This window comes from Agelaius phoeniceus (assembly GCF_051311805.1).
Source record: "Agelaius phoeniceus isolate bAgePho1 chromosome W unlocalized genomic scaffold, bAgePho1.hap1 SUPER_W_unloc_2, whole genome shotgun sequence".
Taxonomy (NCBI): Eukaryota; Metazoa; Chordata; class Aves; order Passeriformes; family Icteridae; genus Agelaius; species Agelaius phoeniceus.
In genome coordinates, this window is record NW_027509867.1 from 2006796 (window position 1) to 2019876 (window position 13081).

At 50.7% G+C, this 13081-nt stretch overlaps 1 protein-coding gene across 1 annotated transcript; it reads left to right on the forward strand.

Moving 5' to 3' along the window:
• The first annotated feature begins 6014 nt into the window (after window positions 1–6014).
• Window positions 6015–6994, forward strand: LOC143692557 (olfactory receptor 14J1-like). Its single transcript, XM_077172804.1, has one exon. It carries the CDS (start codon window positions 6062–6064, stop codon window positions 6992–6994), a length of 933 nt encoding a protein of 310 aa, XP_077028919.1. The 5' UTR covers window positions 6015–6061.
• The last annotated feature ends 6087 nt before the right edge of the window (window positions 6995–13081 follow it).

The following is a 13081-nucleotide window of genomic DNA, read 5'->3' on the forward strand; positions in this document are numbered from 1 at the left end:
AAGAGTGTATTCTGGAAACTTGATTTTTCCAATTAATTAAAATAAAGAGATTTAAAAACTTAACATGAGTAATGGGAGTTAGGATTGTTTGTGTCATATTAACTTCTTGTAATATTAGTTGAGAACTATTTACATTTATGTATATATTAAAATGAAAAGAGATAATAATAGTCTGTAAAAACTAAATTAACATTAACAAATGAAATAATAATTCTGGTATTTAATAGCTTACATGAGTTAAATTAGTACTATTAAATCAAGCTACTCCTTTCTAATGAAGACTGGGGGGTTGGAAAAGGTTAATCAAACAAACATATCTTTTGTGATATAAACATGATCTAGAACTCGCTTAAAATTAAAATGATCTAAATACAACTGAAAATATATTTACCAGGAAGGGGGAATAAAAAGGGAAGTGTTAGGGTTTCTACAGAAAACTTGCACAGTTACATTAATTTGCTGTCTGGAGCAGGCTTGGCGATGATTTCTCCTTCTCCACCAGCTGTGCTTGGGAGCTCTGGGTGTCAAACTTTGTTGAGTGCAGTTTGCCATGGCGTGCTGGAGGTGCCTGCTGCTGCAATCCATGGCGGTGGGCACTGGCACAGGCACAATTTGGTGAAACACAAAGTTTCTTTGGGGAGTCCGGATGGCAGTGGCTGCATTCAAAGGAGGCTCTCGATGCTGAAACACAGGTCCCAAACTGTTTGATGGACTGGCCTGGCTTTGGAGGGGCCCTATGGTGCCAGCAGAGGCAATGAAGTGGGAGATCCTCTCGGGAGAAGGCGTGGAAGCCCTGATGTTTGTGCTGGGTCACTGTAGCAAGTTGTCTGGGGCTCTGCTAGGAGGGTTATGGGCATCACCATTTTGGGGGAGTAAACAAAAGAAGGTTTCTGCAGTGGGGTTTCTGGTTCCATCTTCCCTGGAACAGACGTGTCCTGTGATGGAGTGGTCACAACCTCCAGAGGTGGAGCCAGAGGCAAGATCAGGGCCAGGAAGAGAAGGTGAAGAGCAGGAGAACAGGTTCCAAGTGGTGTGGCCATCACCATCTTGGAAAGGAGGAACCAGGGTGGCATGGCCAACACTACTCTGGAGCAGGGCCTGGGGAGGGTGTGGGAAAATCAGAGGGGAAGAGAATAAGGTGTGGAGGAATGGCTACGTGACAGGGGCCACGTTCTGGACCAAGAATCGGGAGGATGCAGCTAATCTGGGTCTCTGCACCTGCAAAACACTGTGTCCTTGAGCATAGCTATGGTACAATAACAAGCAGTGAGAGAGACATGAGAAAAGAAAGATGTAATCCCTAAGGTATGAGGAAGAGCTGATATTGTAGTATACCAATAGATTGCTTAGCTTGCAGAATATGTATGAGCTTATTACTTGTTGTGGATAAAAGTCTGATGCTCTCTTCAATAAATGAAGCTTGCTAAACACTCCTATTGAGCATCCAAGTTTCCCTCACCGCGACAAATGGCCTCTGAACAGGGACCCTACAGAGGGCTTGAACCTGCGAGCCATGGTCCGGTGCAGTATTCTGTGTCGGTCCCGATACAGCACGGGAGGCAAAAGAGCGGGCTCCGCATCCCTGAGCGACCTTAGAGAAGGGTCTCGGCCGGTGAAAGAGTGGGGTCCGTGTCCCTGAGCGACCTTAGAGAAGGGTCTCGGCCGGCGAAAGAGCGGGCTCCATGCCCCGAGCGACCTTAGAGAAGGGTCTCAGCTGGCAAAAGAGCGGGCTCTGTGCCCCGAGCCACCTTAGAGAAGGGTCTCAGCTGGCAAAAGAGCGGGCTCTGTGCCCCGAGCCACCTTAGAGAAGGGTCTCAGCTGGCAAAAGAGCGGGCTCTGTGCCCCGAGCCACCTTAGAGAAGGGTCTCAGCTGGCAAAAGAGCGGGCTCTGTGCCCCGAGCCACCTTAGAGAAGGGTCTTGGCCGGTGAAAGAGCGGGCTCTGTGCCCCGAGCCACCTTAGAGAAGGGTCTTGGCCGGTGAAAGAGCAGGCTCTGTGCCCCGAGCCACCTTAGAGAAGGGTCTCGGCCGACTAAGTGCCGCCATCTTGCAAGGGCTGAAACAGCGCTGACGACTAAATTAGAAGGTAATGGAGAGACAAGAGGCGTATGACCTTTTAAAATGCTTTTTACAAAAGCAGGGATTACAGGGTATTGACCTGAGAAAAGAACTCCCAGGATTGCTTCCATATGGAGTTGCAAAAGGGTGTTTTACAGATCTCATCTACATCCTCTTGTCCCCTGCCCCCAGCAACTAGGAATGGCTACGTGACAGGGGCCACGTTCTGAACCAAGAATCGGGAGGATGCAGCTAATCTGGGTCCCTGCACCTGCAAAACACTGTGTCCTTGAGCATAGCTGTGGTACAATAACAAGCAGTGAGAGAGACATGAGAAAAGAAAGATGTAATCCCTAAGGTATGAGGAAGAGTTGATATTGTAGTATACCAATAGATTGCTTAGCTTGCAAAATATGTATGTGCTTATTGCTTGTTGTGCATAAAAGTTTGATGCTCTCTTCAATAAACGAAGCTTGCTACACACTCATATTGAGCATCCAAGTTTCCCTCAAAGTGTCTCAAGGCATGCATGGGTCCCACTGCGGTCCATCCCCAACACAGGCTCCTCATGGAGTCCTTGGAGGACAGAATTGGAGGCCAGGATGGCTGAAAAACCTCTCAGAGACTCGGTGTGGAAAGAAAAATCCAAAGTACCTTAAAAACCTTGAGTATCTCAAGGCATTAATGAGCCCCACTGAGTGTCAGTACAAAGCTCTCCAGGGACTCATTAAAGCAGATAATTGGGGCCATGATTGCACAAACCTCTCACAGAGTCTGTGTCAAAAGGGAAACACCAAGTACCTTAAAAAACTGAAGTACCTTGAAGTATTAATGAGCCCCACTGAGTGTTGTTACTGACAAAGCCTCTCCAGGGATTAATTACAGCAGATAATTGGAGGCCATGATTGCACAAACCTCTCAGAGACTCCAAGACAAAAGAAAAACCTGAAATCCTTTGAAAAACCTGCAGAGAGGCTCCTGGCACAGAGGCGGCTCCTGGCAAGGGCAGCGCTGCAGAGAGACAGCTCTGGGCAGGAGCAGCTCCTGTGCACAGCCCAGCAGGGCTGGGGCACTGCCTGCAGCCAGCCCGGGCACAGCACAGAGGCACAGAGGGGTTAAACTCAGCCAGGGCTGGGAGCACAGAGCAGAGCTCACTCAGGGCTCACTAGAGCAGAAATCATCCCAGGTTTGATGCAGTCATTCCCTGGCTGTGGGAAGAGAAACCGCAGTTCCTGCAGGGATCTCCTGGAGCTGGCACAGCCCAGAGCTTTTAGGACCTTTCAGGAGGACTCTCAGGGCTGCTCCAGGGCAGGGCTGTGGCCCTAGGGCAGGGCTGGCTTTCCCTGCTGCCCCAGCCCAGGCACAGCCCAAGGCAGCTCCTGTTGCCAGGCTCTGCTGCAGGGCTGAGCAGCCGGGGCTGCAGCCAGGGGTGCCCAGGGCTGTCCTGCAGAGCAGGGTCCTGCAGCCCAGGGCGCTGTGCTGGGCCAGGGACTCTGCTGCCTGCCAGGGACAGCTCTCAGCCAGCCCTGGCAGCTGCTCCCAGCGCTGGGCAGAAGCTCTGGGGGGAAGGAGCCGCCCTGAGCAGGGCAGGGGCTGCTGCTGAGAGGGGCTGGGTGGGGCAGGGCTGCTCCCAGCTCCAGACCAGCCTGGGCACAGCTGCAGAGGGCACTTCCCAAAGAAGGTAAGCCTGGGATTGCTGGAAAGATCAGGAGCTTTCCTGAGAGTGTTTTCAATTTCGTTCTTGGAGAAGGATGGGAAAGTTGGGGTGATGACAAAAAGATTTTTGCATTTTACACATTTTTCATATATTCATAACTCTGTAACTTACTATTATATAGTTATAAATCTACAATCCTTACTTAACACTACTAAATTCCTAATTAACTATAATAAACTAATATTACATACTTATATAATTATAATAATTAACTCTAGTACGTTTCCTAACCTTTCTCTTAGATTTTAGAACAATAAGCTCACTGTCTAAATACCTTCCTGAAATACTGTCTTATTATCAGGAAGAGAACCTTATTATCAGGAACAAAACCATTTTTTTAATTGACCAGAATGTGAGCAGTCATAACAAAAATTTTTGGCAAAGAAGCCTTTGGACCTATTCCAACAGGTTGAGCAGGGGGTGTGTAACACAATGGCCCTGTAACCAGGGCAACTGAATCTCCTATTGGATGTTCCTGTTAAATATCCTAATTAATCAACCTTAATAAATTGTTGAAATCAGGGACCGAGTGTGCCCCATCCCCATTGGGACACCTGGAAGCTTCCAATTAATGTCTGGTTTTTACTTTACTGTTCTAACACTGTTGCAAGGGTTTTTTTTTTCCTTTGGATTATAGGCAGCAGGGGGATAAGAGAAGCAGAACAGGAATTGTAATCCCAGAATGACAGAATATTCTGAGTTGAAAGGGACACACAGGATCATCAAAGGAATGTTTGAACTTTTACAGGGACTGCAGAACTGTAAATTAAGTTGATCAGTGTCTCTGCTGGGAGCCTCCCAAAGGGCCCTCAGCCACTCCTCAGCCCTGCACAGCAGCAGCACCTTTGCAGGGCCCAGCAGGGCTCTCCTGAGCTGCCCTTGCCCAGCTGCACACAGAGCCTGCCCCAGCCAGGGCCCTGCACACAGGCAGGTTTCTGTAGGGCCCCAGCCAGGGCACACAGGCTGGCATGGGCTCTGTGAGCGCTGGCAGGGACAAGGCTCCTCTCAGGAGGGAATGTCCAGGCCCAGGGAGATGCTCAGGGAAGGAGAGGGGGCTGAAGAGAGCAGGGCTGGGGCAGGAGGGCACTGTTGGTGTGTGGGAGGTGCCGGGCACAGCTGGGCACGGGAACACTGTCCTGAGTGCCCGGCTGTCTCTGCCCTGCCCTCTCAGGCACAGCACCACAACATCTGCTCTTGGTTCTGCCCTGCCCTGACATTGGCACTGTTATCTGCTGCTCTCAGGGAGGCTCTGGCATCTGCAGCAGCTGAGTCAGGCACTGCCCTTGGCATTCCTGCCAGGCAGGGCTGTCCATGGGAATGGGGTGTCCAAGCTTCCCTGGCACCTGTGGGGCTGTGGGCAAAGCAGTCCATGGCAAAGGGGAATGAGCTGAGCCCCCTCCCTGAGATCCCATCATGGGCACAGCCAGGGGTCTCCTTGCTGTGCCCTGCCAGGCTCTGAGCTGCCCTCCTGGGTGCAAATCTGTGCCAGAGCCTCTGGGAGTTCCCTGGATGTCCCACAGGGAAGGGCAGAGCTGCCACAGCTGAGGAAATGCTGCTGGGTTTGCCCAGGAGCCGTGAGTGTCCTTGGCACAAGGGGGTGCTGAGACCTTGCCCAGAGACCTTGAGAGAGGGTGAGACCTTCAGGGATCCCTCTGCTCTGGGCAGGGTCTGGTTTATCCCAGGGTGACCTGGGAGTGTGATTGGGCTCTGATTGCAGCCAAAGGTGCAAAGCCAGGGCAATTGGGAACAAGCCCATGCAGCCCCTCACCTTCCCTGAGCCACGGGGAATCCTTTGCCTCTCCCATCTCTCAGTGGCAAACTCTGAGTGCAGCAGAAATGCTGGGGATTTGTGACCCCAGAGAGCCAGGAATGATGTGTGGGTAGGAAAACAATTCCTAAAACCAACTCATGCCATCTATTTCCTTTAGAACTTTCCTTTAGGAGTGCAGATGCTACCAAGACTTTCTGCATTAGAAGTGATTCGCCTGACAAATCTTGAATATCCAGCCTTGTCCCTCTGCCACATGGCCACAAACCCAGGGCAGCAGGGCAGGGATGGCTCCTCAAGAGCCCCCACGCACAGGCCTGGCTGCTCCTGGCACACTCAGCCAGCACAACTGGAGCTCAGGCAGGGACCTGGGTGAAGGTTTTCCCAAAGCAGGAACAAGGGTGGGTGAGTCCCAGCGGGGCAGTCTGCAGGGAATGGCCCAGGTTTGGCCCAAAGCAGCCTCTCCTGACTTGTCACTGTCCTTTCTCCATGAACAGGTGCCCATGTGCAGCCCCAGCAAATGTCCAACAGCAGCTCCATCAGGCACTTCCTGCTGCTGGCATTGGCAGACACGCGGCAGCTGCAGCTCCTGCACTTCTGCCTCTTGCTGGGCATCTCCCTGGCTGCCCTCCTGGGCAACGGCCTCATCATCAGCGCCGTAGCCTGCGGCCACCACCTGCACACGCCCATGTTCTTCTTCCTGCTCAACCTGGCCCTCAGCGACCTGGGCTCCATCTGCACCACTGTCCCCAAAGCCATGCACAATTCCCTCTGGGACACCAGCAACATCTCCTACACTGCATGTGCTTCTCAGCTCTTTTTCTTTCTCTTCTTCCTTGGATCAGAGTATTCCCTCCTGACCATCATGTCCTATGACCGCTACGTGTCCATCTGCAAACCCCTGCACTACGGGACCCTCCTGGGCAGCAGAGCTTGTGCCCACATGGCAGCAGCTGCCTGGGCCAGTGCCTTTCTCTATTCACTGCTGCACACAGCCAATACATTTTCCCTGCCCCTGTGCCATGGCAATGCCCTGGGCCAGTTCTTCTGTGAAATCCCACAGATCCTCAAGCTCTCCTGCTCCAAATCCCAACTCAGGGAACTGGGGCTTCTTGGTGTTAGTGCCTGTTTAGCATTTGGTTGTTTCATGTTCATTGTTTTCTCCTATGTGCAGATCTTCAGGGCTGTGCTGAGGATCCCCTCTGAGCAGGGACGGCACAAAGCCTTTTCCACCTGTCTCCCTCACCTGGCTGTGGTCTCTCTGTTCATCAGCACTATTATCTTTGCTCACCTGAAGCCCCCCTCCATGTCCTCCCCATCCCTGGATCTGGCCCTGTCAGTTCTGTACTCAGTGGTGCCTCCAGCCCTGAACCCCCTCATCTACAGCCTGAGGAACCAGGAGCTCAAGGCAGAAGTGTGGAGACTGATGACTGGATGGTTTCGGAAACATTAAACTGCTGGCCAATTTCTGCATATCACTTGTAATAAAATTTATCTTTCATACTTGTTGGTTTCATTTTGGAAGTTCTTTTTCTTTTTTTTACTTTTTTCATATTATCTACAAATAAATGTTATTGTTTGTGCCATTTCTCATTTTGTTTCTCTCCACCGATCCTGTGGCCACAGACTGTGTCAATGAGGGGTTGTGCTCTTGGTGGCTTTAAATGAACTAAAGGATCTCCCAGCAGAGTTTTCTGCAGAGATGCCCTTGTGTTGCCTTCTCTGGAGCTGCAGCAGCAATGTCTGTGTGCAGAGCTGGGGCAGATACGTGCTGGCCCAGCAGCTCTGCTCCTGCTGGCCACACCATTCCTGATCCAGGCCAGGAGCCATTGGCCTTCTTGGCCACCTGGGCACACTGCTGCCTCATGTCCAGCCTGCTGTCCATCAGTCCCTGCAGGTCCCTTTCTGCCTGGCTGCTCTGCAGCCACTCTGTCCCCAGCCTGCAGCACTGGGGCCAAATATCAGGGCCTGGCACTTGGATTTGTTAAACGTCACCTTGTTGGATTCATCCTCTGGATCCAGCCTGTCAAGGTTCCTGTGCAGACCACTCCTATGCTCCAGCAGATCAACGCTCGCACCCAGCTTGGTGTCATCTGCAAAGATGTCCTTGGTTCCATGGGGCCCCTAAGTGTCACAATGGCCTCTTGGTTACAGCAGGCCCTGCACTGTCACACTGGTCTCCTTGGTTCCATAAGACCATGCAGAGCAATAATGCTCTCCTTGGTTCCATGGGGCCCCAAAATGTGACAATGTTCTCCTTGGTTCCATGGGGCTTCACAGTGTCACAATGTTCTCGTTGGTGCTGCAGTTTCACAGTGGCCCCTTGGTTCCATGGGGCCCCAGGGTGTCACAATGGCCCCATGGTCTCATGAGGTCCCACACTGTCACCATGGTCTCTGTGGTTCCACAAGTCCCCTCAGTGTCACAATGGACTCCTTGTTTCCACGAGGCCACACAGTGTCACAGCATTACTCCAGATCCCTTGAGGCCCCATCGTGTCACAGTGGGCCCTTGGTTACACAGGATCCTGCAGTGTCACAATGTCCCCTTGGTGCCATGAGGCCCCGCAGTGTCAGAACAGCCCCTTGGTTCCACTGGGCCCTGCAGTCTCCCAATGGTCCCCTTGGTTTTGCAGTGTCAAAATGGTGAAACCCCTTGGTTACACGAGGCCCTGCAGTGTCACAATGGCCTCTGTGGTTCCACGAGGACCCAGAGAGTCACGGGGCACTCCCTGGTTCCATTTGGCCCCAGAGCACCACCATGGACCCCGGGTTCTGTGGGGGTGCACGGTGTCACCATGGTCCTCTTGGTTCCAGGAGGCCCTGCAGTGTCACAATGGCCCCAGAGTGTCCCAATCATCAGAGAATGACAGAATCAAATAGGCTGGAAAAGACCTTTGGGATCATCAAGTCCAACCAATGCCCTAATACTGCCTTGTCACCCAGACCATGCCACTGAGTGCCACTGGAGAGGGACAGTGACTCGGCCACCTCCCCCCTGGCCAGCCCATTCCAATTCCCACTCACCCTTTCTGTGAAGAACTCCTTCCTATTGTCCAGCCTGAGCCTCCCCTGGTGCAGCTTAAGGCTGGGTCTTCTTGTCCTGCCCTCCAGCAGATCCACACTCACACCCAGCTTGGTGCCATCTGCAATTTGTGAATGCTGCACTCGATCCCCTCACCCAGATCATCAGTGAAGATATTAAACAGGACTGGGCCCAGCACAGATCCCTGGGGACAGCACCAGTGCCTGGACACCAGCTGGGTGCAGCACCATCCCCACCACTCTCTGGGCCCAGCCTCCAGCCAGCTCTTAAATCTCCCAGCCAGGAGGGAACCTGCCCAAGCCGTGGGCTGCAGCTTTTCCAGGGAATGCTGTCAGAGACAGAGTCAAAGGCTCTGCTGGAGTCCAGGCACACAACATCCACAGCCTTTCCCGCATCCACAGGTGGGTCACCTGGGCATAAAAGGAGCCCAGGTTGGTCAGGCAGGACCTGCCAGCCCTAAATCCATGCTGGCTGGCTCTGATCCCTGGGCCATCCTGTGGGTGCCCTGTGGTGGCACTCAAGGTGATCTGGTCCATAACCTTGCCGGGCACCCAGGTCAGGCTGACAGGCCTGGAGTTCCCCAGCTCCTCCTTCCAGCCCTTCCTGGGGATGGGCTCACACTGGCACCTCCAGTGCTCTGGGAGCTCCCTGCTGAGCCAGGACTGATGGTAAATGATGGAGAGCAGCTTGGGGAGCTCATCCACAGCTCCCTCATCCCCCTGGGATGGATCCCATCTGATCCCATACACCTGTGAGCATCTGAGTGGCTCAGCAGGTCAGCAGCTGCTTCCTCCTGGATTCCAGGGGGGCTGTTCTGCTCCCTGTGCTCATCTACCAGCTCAGGAGAACACTTGTCCTTAGGACAACCTGTCCTAATATTGAAAATGGCGACAAAAAAGGTGTTAAACTGTTCAGGCGTTTCTTTAGTTACTCTATTCTCCACTGCATCCAATAAAGAGTAGAGGTTCTCTTTATCTGGTGTTTTGCTACTAATTTATTTATAGAAACATTTTCTATTATTTCTCACACAAGTGGCCAGATTAAGCTCTAACTGGGCTTTCACCTCTTTCCTCTTCTTTGTGCATAACCTAACAACATCCTTAAACACTTGCTGAGTTGCCTGTTTCTCTTTTCAAAATGATGCATCCTCTTTTTTCCCTTGACTTCCCACAAAAGCTCCATGTGGAGCCAGGCCAGTCCTTTTCCTCACCAGCTCATCTTTTGCCACACTGGGACAGGCTGCTCCTTCCCCCTTAAAATTACTTTCTTGAAATGTGTCCATCCTTCCTGGACCCCTTTGATTTTAAGGGCTCCTTCTCTTTAAAAAATCAGTACCTGATTCAGTACTCCACAAATCAGCATACTAAATAGGCCAAAGTCTGCCCTGCCTAATTCCAGTGTAGTTTTGTTGCTGCCCCTCCTTCTTTCACAGAACATTGAAAACTTGATTATTTCATGGTCACTGTGCCCCAGGCAGCCTCTGAGCCCCACATCTGCCCCCAGCCCTTCTCTGTCTGTGAACAGCAGCAGACAGAGCTTTCCTTGGCAGTGGGAGTGTCACCAAAAATTCAGTAAAACAGAAAACTCCTTAACCCCAGTGTAGCATTAAGAAGCAGCATTCTTTATTCAGCTGGATGCACGGGGGAGAGCTCCACCCAAAGCTGTGCATGCTGAGTACAGGAAAGTTTCTGTTTATTTTCTGTATTTTGCTCACATATTCATTGATTGTCTTGGACTAAACACACATATGATAATCATTTCCCCAAAATCATTAACATATTCCCCCTCCCCTTTACCCCTGTGTTCTTCTGTCCTGGGGGTCTCTCTGGTGGTCCCTGGTGGTCGTGGACCCCAATATTCCAGTGGGCCTGGCTGAGCGGGCAGGACCCTGAGGCTGCTGAAGTTCCAGTTCCCCTTCTCACACAATGGGGACTGTGTGGTTTCCATAGGACTGGGGATGTGGAGAACAAACTCCAGGTGTGAGCTCAGCTGGTGTAGGCAATTGATCATCTGGTAACATGAGGTCACAGAGTGGGATATGACATCACAGAGTGGGTTATGTGAGGTCATTGATCAGCATGACATCATAGGCTGCCTCTGTGACATCACAGAGCAGATGTCTGACATCACAGAGCAGACTATGACATCACAGAGTTGGCTGTGACATCAGAGACCAGCTGTGTGACATTAGAGAATGGCTGTGACATCACAGAGCAGGCTGTGACATCCCAGAGGGGCTGTGTGACATCCCAGCAGGGCTGTGTCAGGTCACTGGGTTGGTCACTCGGCCCCAGCTCCCCCTCACAGTTTCTCCCAACAAGTCCAATGCTGTCCATGCCCAGCGGGGTCCCTGTCCCCCGAGATCCCCCCGGCCCACCTGGAGCCACAGCCTCCACCAAAGGATGTTCCACAGGATCCACCCCAGAGCCTGACATGGGCACAAGGGGCCAGGGCTGTGTGACCAGGACATCAAGGACAGGGATTCTCCAGGTCACTGTGGCCTGGGTTGGGTTGCCCAGGGCAGGAAAGATGTCTGGCAGCTGGAGCAGGGTCTGGGAAGGGCCTCCAAGGTGGGGCTGGAGCCCCTGGGCTGTGAGCAGCGGCTGAGGGAGCTGGGCTTGTCCAGCCCAGAGCAGGGAAGGCTGAGGGGCTCCTCATCCCAGCCTGGCAGTGCCAGCGAGGAGGGGATGGAGAACACAGAGCCAGGCTCTTCACCGGGGGCCTGGTGGGAGACAAAAGCCAATGGGTGGAAGGGGAAAGAGGGGAGATCAGCCAGGACAGGAGGAGATGAAATGAGTCAGGCTGGTTTCAGCATTTCCTCAACACCAAGAGTAGCCTGACCTCCCTTCTCCATCCACCACTGACAGCTTTGCAAATCAGGAATTGTTGGAGCTGTTTTACACCCACTCCAGGACAAGCAGGCTTTGTTGGCTGACAAGAAATGAACATCCCTCTGTGTCTCGGGCAGCTCCTTCTCCAAGGAAAGCAGGTGGGAGTTGGAGCCAAAGAGCTGAAAGCTGCAGGTGCAGCCTGGGCTGGAGGGAGCTCAGATTTGCACAAGGCTGCTCTGAGTGCCAGGGCTTGGATGGGGGAAATGGTGGGGTGGGGGTAGGGACAGAGTCTGATTGATTGTCAGCCATGAAGCGTCTTGATTTGCATATCTATTCACACTGCATGAGGAGGTACTTGGATTCAATGTGAATTGGAGATTGCACATATCATTTAATTAGGGAAAGAAGTTTTTCTTGTTAAGGTTATGGAGATTTTTTTACAAGAGGAAAAAGTTTTTTTGTGGTTCTTAATTCTGTCATGGATAACAGGTGTCTGGGGAACTTTGTTCTTGTGAAGTTGTTTTTATTGCTACAAGCTTTTTCACAGCTTGTTGATGGACCATGTCAACTTATGGGGTTTTGTTTTAAAGATGAGTTATTTAAAGGTATAAGTTTTTATTATTTACTTTTAAAATTATTTTTATTTCTGAGAATAGAGATCTTCTCTTGGTCACACTGGATTACTTATTCCGCCCCTATTTAAACTTTTGATGAAATTACAGGTATTTTAACATTTGTTTATTTTAGTATGCAGGTTTTTGTTTGAAATTAATTGTAATATTTTATAGTTTTATGTGTTATAAAGAAAAAGAGTTTTCTTTTTATAGTTTATTAGAGGATTTTAGTTTTAAGATTAAGGAATTTTTTCTTTTTTATTTGGGCTTTAATTTCTTCTTTACTGACTTTGATGGTTTTATGTTATTTTTTATATGCTTGTATTTTGTTTTTTTATATGTTTGTATTTTGTTTTTTTCTTTTACCCGAGGGAGGATTGAAGTATTGAAAGGGTTAACACCTGACCCACTGGTAACTTGTGGTGGAAGTTGTGGTGGGGTTGTGCTAGAATTGGTTTTATGGTTGGTTTTTGGCTTTTTTTATGTTTACGTTTTGGGTTGTAGGGGTTTTTAGTTTTAGTTGTGTTGGGAGAGGGGACTTGATGGTAATATTTTAATGGCTGTGGCTGGCTTTGTTCTGGTTGGGGTTTAGTAGCTTCTTTTATTTTCCTGTTTGAGAGTTGTTGGGGTTTGGTTTGGTCAGAATGGGGCCAATGGGGAGGGGGTAGCCTGGGGAAGGAGGAAGGGGCTCAGCCCATGGCAGGGTTGCTTGGTTTGGTTTGGTTTGGTTTGGTTTGGTTTGGTTTGGTTTGGTTGAGATGGGGCCGGGGCCAGGGCCCGCTGCTTCTTTGTTGACTGGAAAAGAAAGAGGAGGTTCCTGGGTTTTTCCATCTTTAACATTTGTGTTTCACAGAGGCATGTTCAGAATCTCAGTGGTTTAACATATTGTCAGTAACACAAGAAGTTTTGTATTACTTTTTAAAATTCTTCTCATGTCAAACTACGACAGATAGTCAACAAAAACACTTTTCAAAGCACTGACTTGGCCCATTCAACTTCACAAACTCTAAGCCTGTTCAATTTAATGTTAATCAAAATTGGTAGGAGAAC